General features: G+C 53.2%; 1 protein-coding gene across 3 annotated transcripts in view; it reads right to left on the bottom strand.

The window, feature by feature from the left end:
* Positions 1-19,112, bottom strand: part of CTBP2 (C-terminal binding protein 2) — a 109,725-nt gene that overhangs the window by 35,099 nt on the left and 55,514 nt on the right. For 2 of the 3 annotated variants that reach the window (XM_011234056.3, XM_034663405.1), the window contains exon 2: positions 14,242-14,401. The exons of the other annotated variant lie outside the window; for it this stretch is intronic. In XM_011234056.3, the coding sequence (XP_011232358.1) occupies positions 14,242-14,299 (58 nt within the window). In that variant the 5' untranslated portion in view covers positions 14,300-14,401. The remainder of the gene's footprint in view (positions 1-14,241; positions 14,402-19,112) is intronic. 3 annotated transcript variants of the gene reach the window in all.

Genomic DNA, 19,112 nt, shown 5'->3' on the forward strand with positions numbered 1-19,112 from the left:
GAACCACCTAGGACGGTTCTCTCTTTCTCCAACTTAAAAATGGATCGTTCCCTACAAGGAAACAGAATTCCCACCTGTATTTCCCAAAAGGAGACTACGTCTGCCTTTGAAACCGGGAGTTCTAAGGGATTTCGTCATCCTGCTTTAACACACAAGCCAGGAAGCACACCCGGATTTAGTCCTATGGTGGCCCCCTCCTCGGATACTGGGCGCAGACCCTTCGGAGGTGCGTTTCCATGCTACAACACACTTCTAATGGCAAGTGAGTGATGCACAATTTGTGGGGGGGACTGGAAAAATACCCCCACCTTCTCCAGAGCCACCAAAGGTGAACTGGAGAAAACAAGACCCCCTGTGAGCTGCCGGTTTCATTCTGTTCTGAATGATTTCCGGGTTTCCCCTAGAAACACATTTGTGTTGCATAAAGGGAGAGTCACTTATCAGTTGGAGCCGAACCAGAGAAAGGGAAGGCCATGCCGCTGTCCTAGCGGGTCAGCCTCAACGGCCACTCTGTCTCCCCCAGGAGAACCCGTATCAGTTGGCTAGCTGGTCGCGTGGGAATGCGTGCACGCATCAGGGTGTGGGGTCTGGGCTCTCCAGGCACGGCAAGAGAGCAACAAAAGTGTTGCTGTGCTCAAATCACTGTCCTGTGCTCAAATCTCTGCCCGCACCGTCCCCTCAATGTCCCAAGCGAGGAAGGGCAGGGAAGGGTCATTACTTGGTTCTGGAGCAAGCATGGTGGACACGATGATGGGGGCCCCTGTCCGCCGGGCCACCTTCTGGTAGGGCGGTTGAGGCGTGTGGAGGCTCTGGCTGGCCGGCGGCAGTGTGGACGGCTCCACGGGGACACCGGGCTTCCGCAAGAGCTGCGGGCTGCCGTGGGGACTGGGCAGGGGCGATGCGGCCACGGTGCGCTCCCGCTTCAGCAGCTCCATGGGCACCGTGTATGCTGTGGAGTAGGCTGTTCTGGGGCCCGGGTGAAGGGGGGCGGCGGGGCCCGGGTGAGTTAAGGCCACCCCGGCCTGTGGGGGGTACATGGGGCCCAGCCGTGCTGTCAGGGCACAGGGGGTGGGAGAGCTGTACCCAGAGTTGGAGGGGAAGTGGGGGGCTTGGGCGCCCACCCCAGGGGCAGAGTAGGTGGCCGCCGTCTCTAGGAGGTGCTGGGATGGTGCGCTGGAGGGGCGGCGAGCCAGGTCTCCCTCGCGGGGGGATGCCGCCTGCAGGGGCCCCATGGGCTGGGGCTGCAAGGCCGAGGCGCCCAGTGAAGACAGGTCACCGTGGAGCTCGCTGCGATGGCTGAAGCTGCTGGAGCGCACCCGGGGCGAGGGGCCCCCCCGGCCCTGCCTGCGCAGCTGCATCTCAGTCCTGCAGGTGCCGGCCAGGCGGCTCAGCACGCGGGCCTGGCCCAGGTTGGGCGCGACGCACTTGATGTCTGCGTCTTCCATGGTGGCCAGGACGGCTGGAGAGTCGAAGCCCTGCTGCAGCAGGGCCACCAGCGTGGCCTCCGCCACGCCCTCAGCCCGCAGGAGGGCCAGGAACTCGGGCAGCGTGCTCCTCCTGCCCCCGAGCCCCTGGAAGGAGGACAGGTCCGCCTCGTAATTCTCATCAGCCATCTTAGAGGAGACACTGCCCCGGGCAGGCCCGTAGCCGCGGTTCAGGGCTCCAGGGGCCACCCCCGTGTCGCCGTCAGAGGCACCGGCCGTGGTGGGGTCCACCACCAGGCAGGTGGGGGCTGCTGGCCTGGCAGGGGTAGAATCCACGGGCCTCTCGCCCACGTCGTTGTAGAGCTGGCTGGCAGGGTAGGCGGGGGCCTCGGTGGCGTACCTGCTGTCGGCCAGCTCCCCTGCATACCGCATGGGTGACGGGGCCCGGCTCTGCGTCCGCTGCCCCTGAGCCATCCCTTTAGCTGCGGGATCCCGGTACAGGTGCCCGGCCTCCTGCAGCACGGGGACCCTGCCTGGCACCTGATCCCACGACATCCTGCTGCCCGGCGCGCCGTAACCAGGCATCGAGCGGCCGAGTCCCGGGTCGTGGGGGTGGCGGGCCTCCTTGGGCGCCCCAGCAGCTCCCACCGCGTCCCCGTAGTAATCCCGCGGCAGCAGGCCACCTCGGCCAGACATCAGCGCCTGTCTGCTGTCGTAAAAGGTGAGGTCGGCGAGCGGGCTCTTCCTTCCAGCCACAGAGTTGAAGAAGGCCTCCCGGTAGAGGTAGGGCTCGGCGGAGCCCTGCGGCTTGTACCACGGTCCCGCGGCGCCACCGTCCGCCACGGAGCTGCTCCTCGCCGGAGCCTCGGCTACCTCCCAGGGGCCCTCATACCAGCCGGCCGCATCCCAGCTCTGGGAACGGCCAATATGGACCTGGCGGCTGGGGACCGGCATCGGGCAGGAGGCACGGTGGCCGAGGCCAGGGAGGACACCAGTCTCTATAAATCTTCAGTTACACACATCACAACAGACCCTCTGCGTTCTAGCCCTTCCCAGACGGCAGGAAAGACCAACTGGGGGTTTTCTATTTCAAAGGACGGCCTGAATTATTAATCCTCCGAAACATTAGTAGACAAAACACAACACTCACGGTCACTTTGCCTCACTCCCCAACGGCCGCACCGGTACCAGAAAGGAGGCTGTGCCAGGCTTGCCAGCCCCCCTTCCTCCCGGGGGGTGAGCTCACATGGACCTCGGCTCTCTCAGCGTGGGGATTAGGAGCTAAATAAAACCCCTAAAGCTTTTGTTCCATGTGACATCTTGTTAGATGGAGGAACACGGCTGAGGGCTCCAGCAAGGCCTCCCGACCTACAACTGGCAATTACTTTCACACTGACGCTCTGGCTTATCTCCTGGTCCTCACCAGGGTACTTTTGGAATGAGCATTGCCTCCCCCTCCTGTTGATGCCTCCCCCCACCCCTGCCCACAATCGCCTAAAAGTGACAGAAGGAAAATAGGAAAAGACCACTTTAATGTCGATTCAATCTTAATCCACCCTGATGAAATGTTAATCCATTGCACACAGCTAAGAACAAATTTAATGTGAACAGGCAGGCGGGATACAAAGGAGTGGGGGGGAATCACACACAATTCTAGAACACGAGGTACCCTGAGAAATGGGCCAGGTCTGCAGCCCGGTACTCCGCCAATATTGAAATCTGGCTCCGACTCTGCTTACCCATCAAATGAGTTACATTGCTCAAGTCCAAATGGATTCTTTACTTTATTATCGTAAAACACAGATCCCTTCATGCTGCCAGGGATAAACAGACAAAAAACCACCTCTGTGTGTAATCTAGAATTTGCCATTTTAAGAATGCCACGGAGGTCACTGACTAAACCCTGACATCGTGGAGCAAAACAGGGAAGCGGCTGCAACCGAGGCTGCCTCGTTCCCGCAGGCTGGGGCCGGCTTACATTTTGCAGACGGTTTTCCAATATTCCTATGGATTAAGATGTTTACATCCCTCACCAGGGGCTTTGCGTGCAGTAACGCAAACAACAGCAGTTACTGAATTTAGATAAAGGAACACCCCAACTAGGAGTATTGAAAGATTTCCTAAAAAACACCGAAGGGTCCGAGAGAAGCAACACTGCAAAGCTTCAGGTTCTGCTCCCCCAAGCCTGGGGGTCCCAAGGTGCAGAACTCACCACAAGAACAAAAGCGCGCGACTGCGGTGTCCAGTGAGAACATTTACAACTGGGATCACGCACCCATCTGCAGCCGTGAAACCGAAGAGTGGTGTCTCCACCCACAATCTCTCTCAGAGTCAGATTCAATTAGAACCTTTCATTAAAAATCCCAGTTGTTAAAAAAAAAATTTTTTTTTTGAATGAGTACTGAAAATTTACAGTGAGAGAGGAAAGTAGGTACAAATCCCTTTCCAGGAACAGCAGGGACATGGTAATGCAAGACGGTGGGGGGGGCAGTGCCCCACCCCCCTCCCTGTCCTGATGAACACACACACTGAACTCTGGGACAAGCTCTGTTTAAACCAGCACTACTCCCCCACAGCTGGAGCCCTCTGGCCACCCACCGACTGTTGAGGAACTGGTGGGGACGTAGCCCAGGACCCCAGGCTGTGACCCCAACACCACGGCCCCCATTTCTGACCCCAAAATACCAACAAAGCTCGAGTTATCTGGAAAAATTCCCTGGCAGGCAGAGAGGAGACCCAAATCCTCCCCCAATCCCCTCCATGTCCTGGGATGCACGGGAAGAAAAAAAAAAATTAACAAGCCACACTGCCAAACGTTGGGTTTCCATGTAGAAAAGAAGGCTGCTGGCGCCAATTTCTGGAATTCCTCTGTTGGCACAACTGCCACTACGAGCTGAAAGGCCTGGCTGGGCAGGGGACCGAGGAAACAGGCCTGACCACACCGAGACAGCATTTACACGTCTCACCAGCAGCCGGAGGATGCGTTCACTTAGAAGATCCATCAAAATGGACAGGAGGACGTTACAGAGCCCCAAACCAAATGGAAACAGCGCTATCTGGTTACAGCAGATCACTTCCCGGTGCGGCTGGGCTGGCGCACCTCGTGCACGTTGTCCCCTCCTCCGGGCGCCGCTCAGATCTTCCTCCCCTCTGCAAAGGAGAGGGCCGGGGAAGATGGGGCGTCTCACTGGGGACCCTTCTCAGAAGGAGCACAGGAGACAGGCAGGCACGGACACAGCCTGTGGGTCAGGTGAGACACACCTCAGCCGGAGAAAAGACATTGACCAATGGATATTCTCCGGAAGCCTCCACCCGTATCTAACTCATCACCTCTTCCCCTTCCAGTCTTGGGTTTTTGGGCCAGAGGGGACCTTTTAGGCCTCCCTGTGGGGATTGCACCCCATCGTCACCTCCTCCTCCATCACCGGCTACAGAATGTGGCTGGCTGGGCAGGATGGAAAACCGCAGTCCTTATCCTCCAGAAGGGACCAGAAACCAGGCATCTTTCGTATCTTGTCTTTCTTACAGTTCCCTTATTAGAGGATGTCTGCATCTGTGTGAATGTCTATACCAGGCAGGCCCCATTCTAAGTGCTCTGCCCATAAACGACTCTATAAGCAGGTATGATTATGTCCCATCCCAGATGCTGGAGATGGAGCCTGGGTGCCCAGCCCAGGGCCATAGCGTGTGGGACGCAGGTCAAACTCCAAAGCTAACGCTCCACTTTCCAGAATCCCTGCACTGACCCTGGGTAGCTCTGCTCTGGTGCGGGGAAAGGAAACCTCTTTAACACAGTAATCCTATTATTTGCTTAAGATTTTCCCAAACTCCCAAGTATTGACGAGGTCACCTATAAAATTAAGTACTTGAGTACTGGAAAGTAACTCCTGAACTTGGACTCTGCCAGCCCTCAAAGTGGGGTGCACGGCGCTGCTGCTGGAGCTGGGGACCCCCCGCTGACAGCTGATGATGGAAACTGCCTGAGGCCTCAGGTTGGCCCATCCAGCCATTTCTCTTTCTTCCCACCTTGTAATAAAGAAGACATAACATCGCGTGGCTCTAGGGCTCAGGGGCCCCCCCACTCACGATGCAGACACATCCCCTCAGAGGCAGGTGCATGGGCTCCGAGAACTGCCTTCGCAGAATCTCTCTGTATTGGGGAAGCTCTGGGGACTCACCCGGCTTACGCACATCAAGTTCACCAATGGAAATAGTACGGTCTAGAAGAACGTGTACCCAATAGCTCCTAGGAAACCATGAATGGGTTTCTGAGAAGGAACGGAAGGTGTAATGCCAGAGGTGGGCAGCAGTCTGGGGAGAAGGTGCAGGGTGGGTGCTACCCGTTGCACCGGAATGAGGCGGCCCGGGTCTCCCTTCCATCACCCAACCCATTCTGCTTGGAAGCCACCCAAACTCACGCAGCCCTGGCTCCGCAAGCGGCCAAATATTATGACAGATGTTTTCCTGTGTTAGGTAAAAACACCTGCAACTGGACTCACACTTTCCTAAACACTGTGGCAGATTTTTTTTCCTTCAAGCACATTGCAGTCTTTTAGAGAGAGCCGCTTTTCTGAAAAATCTCATGTTGACTAAATAAAGCAAGATGGGACCAATTTCTAAAGAGCAATGAGTCTCACAGACTTAACTCTTTAATCCTGTAAAGAGTTTCACTACAGGAAATTGCATCGAGTAAAAAAGCCATCTTCTGAAAATTAAGAGACACACAAGCCAAATTCCCTTGCCAACAAAATGAACCCAACTGAGAGCTGACCATATGGAATAACCCGGATAGCAACCCCCAGGGCCATAAGCAGCACCCTCCCCAAGCCAATTGTTCACTTCCCGGTGCAACATGATGCAGACCAGAAAACGCTGAGAGAGGATTTAGAAGGTTCCAGAAGAGCAGGGAAAAAAATCAAGGAGGGGAAGGACAACCAGCCAGCCAGCCCTTCCACGGAGCAGTCCTTGGGCGAGCCACCCACAAGCATTTCGTGTTCCAACCACGATGGTGACCTAGGAAACTGCTTGAAAAGAACGGGAAACAGAAGGCTAGACTGTGCTCTGGGGTCTACGCCTCACATTCGTTCGTAAATGAATTCCATATACATCAAGCGTGGGGTGGAGTTGGCCAATCTAAAGTCTGGACTCACATGAAGGGCGCTGGGTCTGACTGTCGGTCCCTTGACAGCTGTGCTGTTTCCGGCCTGGCCGGTGGCCAAAGCTCGCTCCTTCTCGGGAGGCGGCCAGGCCCAGTTTTGGAGCATTTCTGGCCGGACTTCAATGTCTCAGTCCTCCTCTATCTAGTCCTCGAGGCCACAGTAGCTCTGCGAGCTAAGGTGGAAATGAGAGCCCCTGAGATGTTTCCCGTGCCCGCTGGACCCCGGGACGGAGCCCGCCAGTGCCCGCACCTCGGCCTTCCACAGTCGGCATCTCCCGGGGGACACCGCAGAGGTTAGTGGGTTACGCGCTGTTTTCCGGCAGAAACAGTGCCAAAAATAGGCCTAGGACATCCTGCTTCCTACTTTTCAATGTGTACAAGCTGTGTTGGTTGTTTGTTTCTGTCAAGTGTTTCAGAATTTATGTTTAAAAACAGCTTCCTGCCTTTAAAGTTTTCTGTCCTTCTGTTCCCCCGGTGCCCCGATCAAAATAACTTACATGGCACATCTAAATCAGAGGGGGTGGGGGACCCACGTGCGCGGGTAAAACAGCAGACAGGACACTGTAGCGGGGTTGTAAGGCAGCCTGTATCTACATTTTCACGAATGCAAATTTGTCCCGACGTCGTTTCAGTCATCAAAGGAATGACAGCACCGACTATCCCGGGACGCACGATGCATGCCCCCATTTCTTAGGAGAAAGACGGAGGCTTCAGATCATCAGTGCACCCCGGACCCGAAACGGAGCCTTGTAACCAAACCAACTCTTCCAAGATCAGCGGTCCTCAAAACAGTCCCAGCCAGCACGTAACTCAAGATTTAGCGATTTTAGAAAGTGAAAACAAAGGCTTGCACGTTGCTCCTGACTTGATTTCCTAACTAGATTATAAACACCATAACACCTGTGTTATGAAAATTAGCTTTGATTCCCACTCGTGATGGGGCAAAAAGTCCATTCCTCTTTTAGGGTGTGTTTTGGGGTGGGGGGAAGCATGCGCTGGAACCCCAGGCTGCTATGCAGGCCTGGGCAAAAGCCACAGGACAAAAATCTACCAGAAAAAGCTGACAACTCCCCGCACAAGGTCTGTGCAGGCAGGTGCTCAGCGAAAACTACTTCCTTCCCTCCTCTCTGTAAAAACCTGCAGTAACAGCAAAAATCCCACAAAATCTCAGCATCTCAGGTAATCCCCAACCCACCCTGACATTGCCACCTCTCACTCCGTTACAGTGTGTGTTTTATGTCCCTTCCCCTGTAATGGGTTCAGAATATTTGCGAATTCCCTCCTCTCACCTTTGAGATGCCCTAATCATTTCCATTCATAAGGATAGAGCTCAAATAACCTTCCTCCAGGAAGCTACTTTCACTCACTCTTTGTCACTTTGTCCTTAAGTCCAAAGAAATAGACACCTATTCAGGGGAGAACACCACCGAAATAATCCAGGGAATACAACAGTTGGCAGAGGCAGCCCAGGGTTTCCTCAATTAAGGTGACAGAGCCCTGTCCCTCCCGACACGTCCTTTTCTCCATCACACGCTTGTTTGTTCAGCACGTGGACTATAAGGTGACCAGATGGGTGTGACAGCACAGGACTCGATGGGGACAGCCAGGCCCTGTTCTCAAGGCACATACTTGGTGATGGGGAAAGGACAGGTGTACAGGGTCACCGGGAGGACCCTACCCATGACCACCCTGGCCTCTGAACCCACACCCACGCTGAAGCACGATGACCCGGGGCCCCACTATCCGACACTGCCTGGCAACAGTCCAGACTGCCTCAGCCTGCCGTGCACTGTGTCAGCACGCGGGCCCCAGCGGCTGTCACGAGATGGGCTGCCAAGACCTGTGGGAAGTGAGAAGACTAACTCTCCACCCTGCTTTGAGAATCTGCTTCCCCTATTCCAGGGTCCGAATGGGAAGGACCCTCTTGGCACACACACCTCTCCAACCAGGGCATGGGAAACGAGCCCAGTCACTCCGATGAGCAAGAGACATGGCAAGAGGGACAGGGAGGAGTGGAGATCACTCTGACCGGGTGCACATGGATACGCAGAACGCGCCCCCCTCCTCCCGCGACCTCACAGCCTGGCTGGTGGAGCTGAGCCGAACTCTTGCCTGGACCCAGCTGGGCCTCGGTTTGTTATAGCAAGAGCCCCATTAACGTCAGGATGTTCCTAAAATCATGGTTTGGTGACCTGGGTATAAAACAATCAGAAACAGGAGCCTCATTTCCATGTAACCCTCACAGTTTCTGAAAAAGGAGTCACAGTGCGAAGAGCGGGCAGCCAAGCGTACCCTGGGGTTCTGGTTCCATAGTCACCCCAAGTACCTATAATTAGGTTGAGCTGTGTTGGGACCTACCCAAGCCCAGGAACATCCTCCACATTTGCGTGCAGGCCTCTGGCTCTGCGAAAGCCACGACTGCTCTACGCCCTCGGACCCACTCTGACGAAGGAAACTAGGCCTGGGTCCATTGGAACCCGGGCTTCTGTGAGGCGCTGACTGAGCCTGAAAGGAGACAGCCTTTCCTCAAAGGTGCTGTGACCAAATGAAATGCACGCAAAGCCAAGTCAGGAGACACAAGCGGCTCTGGGGCACCCGGGAAGTTTGATCCCAAACACGGACAGAGACAGGGGGCTGCCAACCTGAGGCAGGGCAAGACCCACTGTGCTGGGGGAGAGGGCAGAAGCAGCAGCCACTGGCTAAACACGCCACACCCCCAAACCCCAGGGGGAAACGGGCGGCCCTGACACGCTGCTCGCAGAAACACGGGGAGTGTAAAGAAACCTGCCAACCGCAGCGAGAGCCCATTCAGTGAATCGGCAAGTGCAGAGAAAAGCTGAAGTCTGCATGTTACAGGTGAGTAGAGACAGAGGAGAAAACCCTTCACCTGACTCTCATCTGCAGACACTGAGGGCCTGACTGAATGTGGGCAATTCTAGGAACCCAATGACAGCGGGCACCCCAGGGGAGCAGCCATGAGCAGACAAGGGAAAATGTGGATTTTTATCCCTTGCAAATAACTTCCATTAAGCTTCAACTTGGCCACACTCCCTCCCTGTATGGATCCTTTACGTGGAGCACATTGTCGCAGAAGATTCGTTTATGCCTGGAGTTTAAAGTCATGTCTAGCTGACTATTGTATATTTACATAGCTAATGTAATTATCGCTAATCACATAATTACTGGAAATGTGCATAATTGCCTGAGCCAAACATATAATTATAATGTATAGCAACATTATGAATCCCCCTTTTAAAATCCACATTTTGGGGCTATTTAAGGATATTTATTAGAAACGACTGTGGACTACCTAGAGATGGCCAGCTTCAACACGGTTTCTGTGCAAAGTGCTGTGAAGTGCTTTCGAGACCAAAACAGGTAAAACAAAATAGCATAAAAATAAAAGACAAATGACTCTGGCCTGGGTCTGTCGACTCCTCGCTACCTGTGGGGAAATACTGGCCAGTCATGCTCTATGGGCTCCTGTGGGTGTGAGCTGTGCAACGAGGCTGCTGTGAGGGAAGATCCCCCAGTCGTCCCCAATGCCTCCATCACCTCAGCCATCTGGAAAACCTGGAGGCTCGGAGACAGCTTTGCTTCTAGAACATTCCAGGACCACAGATAAACTTTCTCAGGGGAATGTTGCGCTGGGATGTACTCTCGTGGTGACAGGCTCATCCCACTGAGAAGAGCAGACCACCACTAGGGCAAGGTCTTCTTTTACCTCACCCCTGCAGCATTTTCTGACTCCTCTTGTCCTCCTTGGTGATGAAATTGACATAGAGAGATTCCCAGAATTTATAACTACTCATGTGTTCAACAGGTATCAGTTGGTCTCTATTTTCCCCACATCCATTTAACCAGCCCCTTCTCACCTCCTTTTACCTCTGTGCTCATGAAAACATTCTAGAGGCAAGACACACCGCACAGGACTGTTTATTTAAAAGGAGGTTCACATCACTCATTTTTTCCGGCAGAGGGCGAGTCCTCTCCTGAGTTATGTTCTAAAGGGGGCACTAATCACAGCTCAACTGACGCAATCACCAAGACCATTTTTCCACGCGTGTAAGACGCTCTAACAAAATAAAGTAAAATGAAATGTCTACTTTTTCCAAATTACATTCTCCATAGCCACAGGAAAGGATGGTGTTTAGTGATTTATTCTACCATAACCCACAATAAGATGTTCTAACAAAGTCATCAGCAAAGCCATTCTGGTATATTACCCTCCTACAAACCCAGAAAATGCTTTCCAGAAAATGCTTTTCTGGGCTACTTTTGCAATACTGAATGATAGTAAGCCCTCTTCTCTGACCAAAAGATATCTGGGGCAAATCACACCAGCTCTGCCACGATGTAGTTGAGTGAAACTCTGACGGTGCAATTCGCGAATGCAATATATTATGCCAGCAAACTCAACAGAGTGGGAAACGAAGACCTAAATTACACACCAAAAAGAGGAGACGGCAACCTGGTCCTGACCAGTGCCTGTTATCAGACCCTGCTCCATAATAATTCTTACACAATAGCACCCTAGGTCTGTTTGATATCAGGCATCAGAAAGAGCGGAGAACAAATTATAAATATCAAAATAGAGAGGTCGCTTTAAAAAGAAAAATTAAAATCTGGCTTTTAAGTCAGCTTGAAAGACCATTATTCCAACCGATTTGGATGGAGTCCCAAGGACTAGCTGGTGAGAAGCAAAGCTCTCCTCTGTCCTGTGCTTAAATCACGACAGAAGCGTGGTGGGGGCGGGGGAAGGGGATGCGAAGGTGCCGCAAATTCTGCCCTCTACACCCTGCCTTCCCCTGACTGCAACTCAGAGCCACAAAGGGGAGAGTGGCTAGGAGTAGCCCCAGTGGGCTGGGGTTCAGGAAGAGACCCTGATGTTTCTAGGAGGAAGAGGCCGGGCCTTGGAAGGCAGGTACGAGTTCTGGAAGCAGCATCCGTGCAGGGATGATATCGGATTGTGCCAGACTGGCTAGGCTGGAGCAAAAGTGTTCATTAAACGGGGGAGGGGGAAGGAGCGGGACCCAGGAGGGCCTGTCTGGCATGGGATCCCATAGCCGGGGTTTGCGCACTGGGGTCTTCAGGTAGGTGGGAGGACAGAATTCTGGAGATTTGTTCCCAGAGCCGAGATGACAAAGCTCCTATGCGCCCAGAGCGGCTACAACAGAGCAAGGCAGCTTTCATGCTTTTCATCATAAAAATCTAAAAATAAACAGCTACAGGAAGTCCGGGGCAGGGGGTGGGCACTGGGAGAGGGAAGGAGACAATAGTTTGCGGAGCTCCCTGGACTTTCTAGAAGGATGTTAAAGTTCAGCTTTACAGAACAGACACTGGGGACAGTCTGAAGCCAGGGATGCAGACGCACGAGACCTTCAGGAGGGAGAAAGAACCGAATCGATGGCACTGATTTGAGAGAAAGGCCACATAAGGAAGAGCAGACTGCCTGGGTTCCCGGGCACATAGACCGACTGCTCTGTGCAGTGGCCACCTGTCCCAGCCCGAAAAAGATGCTCTGTCGGTGTCCGAACACGAGGGTCACCAACGAAGGTCCTTACGACAGCTGTTATACGGGACGGGACAGCAAGCCAATGTTTGGGATGGTGGATTACAAGTGACACCCAAGTGACTGAATTTACCAAGTCTGTCTTGATGGCGCCTACTGAGAAACTTTAAAAACTGTAGCTGCCACCAGCTCAGGAATGCCGTTCATGAAGCAGATACCGCAATTTCGGTTATAAGAAGTGGGTGGGAGGTTGGTGGACCACGCTCAGGAGAGGGGGTCCGAAAGAGCGGTCAGTGGGTTTGCCCTTGCTGACAACTCTAACAATATAGAGGGGAAGGCCACAGGCTCTCCAATCCCATTCTCGTCCCCAATGGGGTACGTCTAGATAAATCCTGGGATCCTGGGGCAGGGGGTGGGGCACGGGATCAGCACCCCAGGGATTCCACACGTGAGCCTTGGATAGCTGATTCAGTAAGTTTTCCCCGAACAGGGGCCCCAGTAGCCTAAAATGAAGCACCTTTCCATTGGAGGTCAAAAGTAAATTTAATAAATCCCCACACGATCGGATGAACCTAGAAGGGGGGACATGACCAACCAGTTGGCCTGGGCTCTTCAAGGAGCATCAGTGCTTCTGAAAGTCAAAAAGGCCAAGAAAAAATGTTTAGACGAAGGGGACCAAGGAGACATGACAACTAAATGTGTCCCTTGATGAGTTTCCGCACAAACCAAGCAGCTGGAAACAGATGGGTGGGAACGATGAGAACAGGCGGTCTGTGTGAGAGAAGGCCGCAGTGAGGTTCAGACCCCTGGGCGGGGGCATCATGGTGCTATGTTTACATCCAGAGAGGTGCTAAAAGGGGACACACACCACAGGTCCTTAGGAGTGAACTGCTGCATCTACAACTTTCTTTCCATCGTTCTGGAAAGTCCGCCCATACACATACACACACACACACACACACACACACACACACACACACACCCGCTATCTGTACATCTCTAGGAAAGCACGTGACAGCACATGCTCTCAACTGGTACACGCAGTTGAAGGGAGTCTCAGCGTCCACTGTAGTCCATCGATCTTTCCGCAGGTTTCAAAATTTTGTCATGTTTATCAAAACCTTTAAATCCCAAACCCCCACACGGCAGCAGGAGCCCAGGGCTGTTGGGGGCCAGTGAGCACAGCTTTGCTCTGGGGTCTCGGAGCTCTTGCTGGGCACAGTCACACACTACAACACGTCTTTGATGCCTCCACCCCGTGTGGCTGGAGCCACACCTGCTTCTTGGACAAACCGTTCCGTGTGGGCAGCTGTGGGCCATGCAGTGTGCGAGCGCATGCGGGGTGGGGGTGGGGGAGCTGTGGAGCCCACCCTGCCTGGCGGGCTCCCCTCCGTGGCCCCTGTCACAGACCCTGCAGCCGAGTCACCAGTCACCAGGCTGGGCTGACCCAGTGGGCAGCATGGCCGTGGCTGCCAGGATCGGTCAACCCGACGCCTGGGGCCGTGCGCTCTGGATTTCTTACCGCTCCCTAATTAGGAGGGGTTGGTGTTTAATCAACATCTCAGAGGTTCGTCCCCAGGTCTCCATTAGATTTTAATTATGTTTATTTTTCCTTTCATGAATAAAACACTTCCAGACGTTTTCAAAGATACCAGGGATGTGAACACATAATGAGGGGCAGCACTGGGCTCTTCAGGAATATCTTGGAATTCATCACTGTAAATATCTTAATCGGAAACAGATAAAAGTCCGGAAACCTCAGAAAGTGAAAAAAGATGGCCCTGTTACACAGTGTCCTCCCATCTGCAGGGGGACCTCAGGGTGTGCACAAGAAACAGACCGAGGGCCACTCCCTCCCCAGCTGTCTTCCTAGTCCCACCCCTCCCCCTGGAAGCCGGGCACCCCTGCGCACAGGTCAGGTCTGCTGACCACGCGGCCCAGGACCTGCGCAGGGAGAAAAACTCTGGTTTTGCTTTTGCTGGGCTTTAGTAAAGACAACACCACAAAGGACCGGGGGTTTCTGGCTGCAGTGGGTTTCAGTCTGAACTGGGAACCAGGCCCCCACGGGTCAGCAGTGAGTGGGGCGAGGGTTCCAGGGCGGGACTATGCACCTTTGGTTACAAACCGCCAATCACGCTGGCTCTTACCTTCACAAATTCTGTCCAATCGCTGTCGCTTGACTTTGTGCTTATCCACAAGGGCCATTCTTTATCGAACTTTGCAACTCTCTGATTCAAAAGGCAAAGCGGTCCTCTAAGAACTTAGGGGAACACGCAGGAGTCTGTGGGCATTACGCCACTATGAACCCTGAAACAAGGAGAAAAGAATCCTTACTCTCTGGACACCCTGGGGGCAAGGACAACAGGTCATTCAGGACTTTACTGCCACTTCCTACAAGGGGACCTGCCACCAGCGCTCGCTCTCCTCCCTCCAACACGGGAGACAGAGATTGTTCGAGTCCACTGTACCCGTCTCCCGCCCTCGTCTCGGACAGGAAGGGAGCGGACGCACAGGACAATTGTTGTTTGTTTTTGCAAGCAGTAAACGGCTGCATCTAGAGCTCTTGCTTTGAACTTCAGGGCTGTCCACACCAGTTGCTGACAACCTGAACCATTAATAATTTGTACTCCAACACCGGAGACCACGCTGCAGGGCCAGCGCTGAACACAGAGGGCGGGAGCCTCAAGCGGGACAGACTCCGGACCAACCGGGACCATCAGGGGAGTAGGTCCCAGGCCCACTGGCACTGAGACAGACACCCAGCCGGGGGCTTCGGGACAAGCTCTCTCAAGGCCTTCCACCAGGCAGTTTACAAAACGTCCCCCCAGAGCCGCTGCTCTGCACACTTAGTGTTCCTGACCCCACTGTGAGAGAACGGGGCAGGAAGCCATGCGCCACCTAACCAACTAGGCAAAGCGTGTCCAGGGCCATCTTCCTGGGCCTCTGCGGCATCTGGAGGGAGCCACAGATGGCACTGTGACGGCAGGGTCCAGGCTGCTGGCCTTGATACGGGGGAGCGGCGACTGGGCCCACGCCTGTCCAAGCGCACCCACAGCGTTTCAGGCAGAAACGAGACAGAAGAGGGTTGGCTCCCATTTGGGTAGAGGGCTGCGGGACTCTCCAGAGGGAAAGCCACATGCCACCTGAGGAACGGGGAGCTGCTGCCCAGCTTGTTTGTGGAGGCAGGTGTTGTGTTCTGGAAGGTTCTGACCCTCACCCTCTGGCTCATTCTATGCACCAGTCGAGGCCACAAGTCACTGTCTGCCCCCCACAATGTCCGAGCTTTTGACTCATTGCTGTGGTATTATTTTAACAACACACACACGCACGAAAAAGTTGTCCTTAGTTACCCAGCAAATGAGGGGGGACAGGAGACAAAAGTGAGGCTCCAGGGTTAATAAGGAGGATTATGATGTATGGTCATCAATTATGTAAAACGCTGGGAGTTACTTTATCAAAGGTCAGAATACAGGTCTGACTAGGAGAAGCCAGACTTCCTGGTAGTTAATGGCTAATTTCCCAGCAATGAGGCACACCCCAAAGATTTATGGCAATAATTACATGATTTTTTTTTTAAGAGCTAAGGAAAAAGCACAATTTCCAATCACATAAATAATTAATGCAACATTCCAGAGATACGAAGCCCTTTCCAAACCTGGGGAGTTCCCTAAACCTGAATTGGCCACAGCAGACTAGGGACATGAAGGTCATCCGAAAGCAAGCAGGTCAACACTTGGGAGGTCCCTGGTGCAGATGTGATGGACACATTACAGAAAAACTCTGGTTTTGCTTTTGCTGGGCTTTAGTAAAGACAACACCACAAAGGACCGAAGGGGTTCCTAATGTGAGCAAACTGGAGACAAGAGTCCCAGAGAGAGGGGCAGCAAGGCCTCTCCCTTGCACGCGAGCGCTGGCGCTCACGAGATGGCCACGGGGCGGCCCTGGGCCCCAGAGCCCGGCCCGGCAATTTCCATCTGCTTGGGTCCCGCGTTCTGATCATTGAGCGGCAGCGCAGGGCCCCTCTCCTCCACGCTGGCATGAAGTCAGAACCTCGTGTTAGCCGAGGGGTGAGAGAATTAATTAGTTAATATTTGTGAAGTGCCTCAGAGATGAAAAATGACAGCATTATCATCCTCAGCAAGCTGGCTTTCACACCCTCCTCCTCCAATTCCCCAAGTGAGGCCTAATCATTCTTTTTGCTTTCCTTTGAATTTTAATTTGTATAATTAGATGGCATCCTGAAAAATTGATAAGTAGAATCTCGATTATGCAATCAGAGGAAAGATCAGGCATCGGCTTACACCAATAGTCTGCGTCCTATTATTTAAAGAAAATGAAGAAAAAGGGCAGTGGACTCCCATGTCTGGGTATTTCTGGGGGTTGGGGGGTGTGTGTAGTGGGGTGGGGGTCTCTACGCTGGCCCCTCCGTGGGGCCGCCCCGGCTGTGGCACCCGCCCACACGGACAGTGAATTCAGGCTCACCAGGCCACCAGGCGGAGTCCAGTCAGGACCTCGTGGCAGTGACCGCTCACTCTCGGAGCCTCGTCCCCTTCTCCTCAGTATCTCTTCTGAAGCAAGAATGTATGAAATGTGACATTTTCTTCCTTGGCTCTCCCAGGGAGCAAGCTATTTATGAGGACTTAATTAGCATAACCCTCTTCCTGATGACAGGGAAAGGCCCTCCTCAGAGCGGAGCCGCGAGCTTCGGTCTCTGAATGGCCAGCACCCCGTGTCCTCCACGCCGGTCCCGGGCTCCCCGGGCAGGGCTCGCTCCAAAAGCCACCCTCTGCCTTTACCTTGTATCAGTCTCCACTCACAAATCTGGCCCTTTTCTGCCCCCAAATTGATTCCCACTATCATCAGTTGACACTATCTCTTCTGTGTTTAACAAATCGAGGTACACATAGCAAAGGGGAGGGTCCCACTGTCCCTCTTTGGTGCAAACTGTACGACTCGGAACCATGGTCGTGGTGTTGTCGCAGACGGGAGTAGAGTTCTAGAACCTACTTGCGTAATGACCGAGGGGAGCAGGCTCTTTGTCTGTAGAAAAAAGAAAAAAGGTGGCGGGTATTTTTTATGTTCCCTGCCCGTGGGAGCCGGCCGTGGACACCGCTCCCTCCGGCTGAGGCTGGGGGGTGACCTCGGTGGAACTCAAGAAGCGTCAGGGCAGTCAGGTCTTCTTAGCAGGATCACCGATGCCAAACCTCACGGAAAAAAGCCCACCGTCTTCTCAGAAAGGGAGATCCTAAAATTGCAGGGCAAACCACTGAAGGGCCTACCCAACCTTTTATTTGCTTGAGATGAGGGGTGATCCAGGGCTGAAAGGCTTGGGATCAGGGACTTTGGGTCATTTCAGAAGGAGAAAGACGCCTGCCTACGAAAGATACTTAGATTCTCGTCACCACCAAAAAGCAGCGGCAAGGGTGGGAGATGCATTCCACGTGGGTTTCCAAGAGACACTGGAGGTTTAAAAGCGGCAGCAAACAGGGAGCACACTACATTTTAGGACCCCTTGCTTGTATATCAAACACAAAACAGACACCCGAAAGTGAGTACAAGAGAAATGGCTCGTTCCCCTCGTCCAACGAGGTCTAAAATCTGGGTGGGCGGATTTTACTAAATATGACCATTAACAGCCCCCTGCTGGGACCAAACCTCCACAACACACAGAAACCCCGAGTCCTTGCTCATTTACATTCATAAACTTACAAGTTTTAAAGATGCCCTCAGTTTCTTTATTCTAACACCTAGTCTTCATAAACATTAGGCCGATGATAAGAAGTTACACCAAGTAACTGATGTCTCACCAAATGAAAATTCCTCTAAAACCATGGCGATCGCTTCAGTTCTTTTTAAGGAAATCTACTTAACCATTATGTTAATAAAGAGAGACCAAGGTGTACGATCTGCTGACGAACTGATACGTCACAATCAAGCAAGTGCTGCCAAATTCCGAGTGAACCCTTGCCGTCCTCAATATGTTGCACTGTTATGCCCGCAAGGGGGCTAGAGCCACCGTCTGAGAGGTTGAGATGATCCGATGCAAGGAGGAAAGGCCCCCACGGTCCCCAGCAGCGTGGGTACAACAGCTCCCACCTTTCAGAGCTGGGATCCCTAAGGGGGTGATGGCACCACTGCTCGGGTCTCCTTCACCCCATCCTACAAGGCTCTAGTGATGTCCACAGGCTTGTTCACCAACCTGAGAGTGACCCAGCAGGGCAGCAGGCCAGGCACCTGCTGGCATGCGCAAGGACCCTGCGGGTGGTGTGCCATCCAGCATATGGGCAAGGCCAGCATATTTAACTAGGGCCTTGACAATGCTGGCCCACCGAGGCCAACTGCCCAGAAAAATGCTGCCTCTTCACTGAGACCCAGTAGAGTCACTGGTCTTCAGGCTACCACAAAAGGACCTGTTCCAGCATTTTCAAAAGCCAAACAGGAACAATGGACTCCTTTCTTGGAGAGACAGCTGGGTAGAATACTTAGAACAGGGGATCTGGGTTTTGTCTGGTAAACTCTTATCTGAAGAAATATTCTACAGGGGTCAGGGATCAACAGGAAACACACTGGCTTAGCCTTCGGTAAATGGTTGACACACCACAATTAACAAAATTATTAAAGCTGCATTTTAAGGAAGAAAAGGAAGCTTCGGGGGAAGATCAATTGTGGGAAGTAAGCTTACTGAAGTCAATTTTGCAAATGTCTCGAAGCTACTACTATGGCTCTTTATTTCTTCAGTCGTTTTTGGGCATATTTAGGGTCTTCTTTTGGAAGGGGAAACCCCCGGTTCAGACATCAGGTGGCATATCATAAGGTGTAGAGGTGACACCCCTTACCCAGGCACAGGTAAGTGGCAGGACCCGTCCAGAATAAATAAAGCTTCACTCTGGTTCCTGGAGCCAGACCTATATGCCATTTGGTAAGGCTGCTCACCTTTCCCCAGGGAACTCTGGGCAGTCCAACCCAAGGGTGACAAGGTCACACCCTGGTCACATGTCCTCCATCAATTCCATGGGCC

Source organism: Ailuropoda melanoleuca, chromosome 6, assembly GCF_002007445.2.
Source record: "Ailuropoda melanoleuca isolate Jingjing chromosome 6, ASM200744v2, whole genome shotgun sequence".
Taxonomy (NCBI): domain Eukaryota; kingdom Metazoa; phylum Chordata; class Mammalia; order Carnivora; family Ursidae; genus Ailuropoda; species Ailuropoda melanoleuca.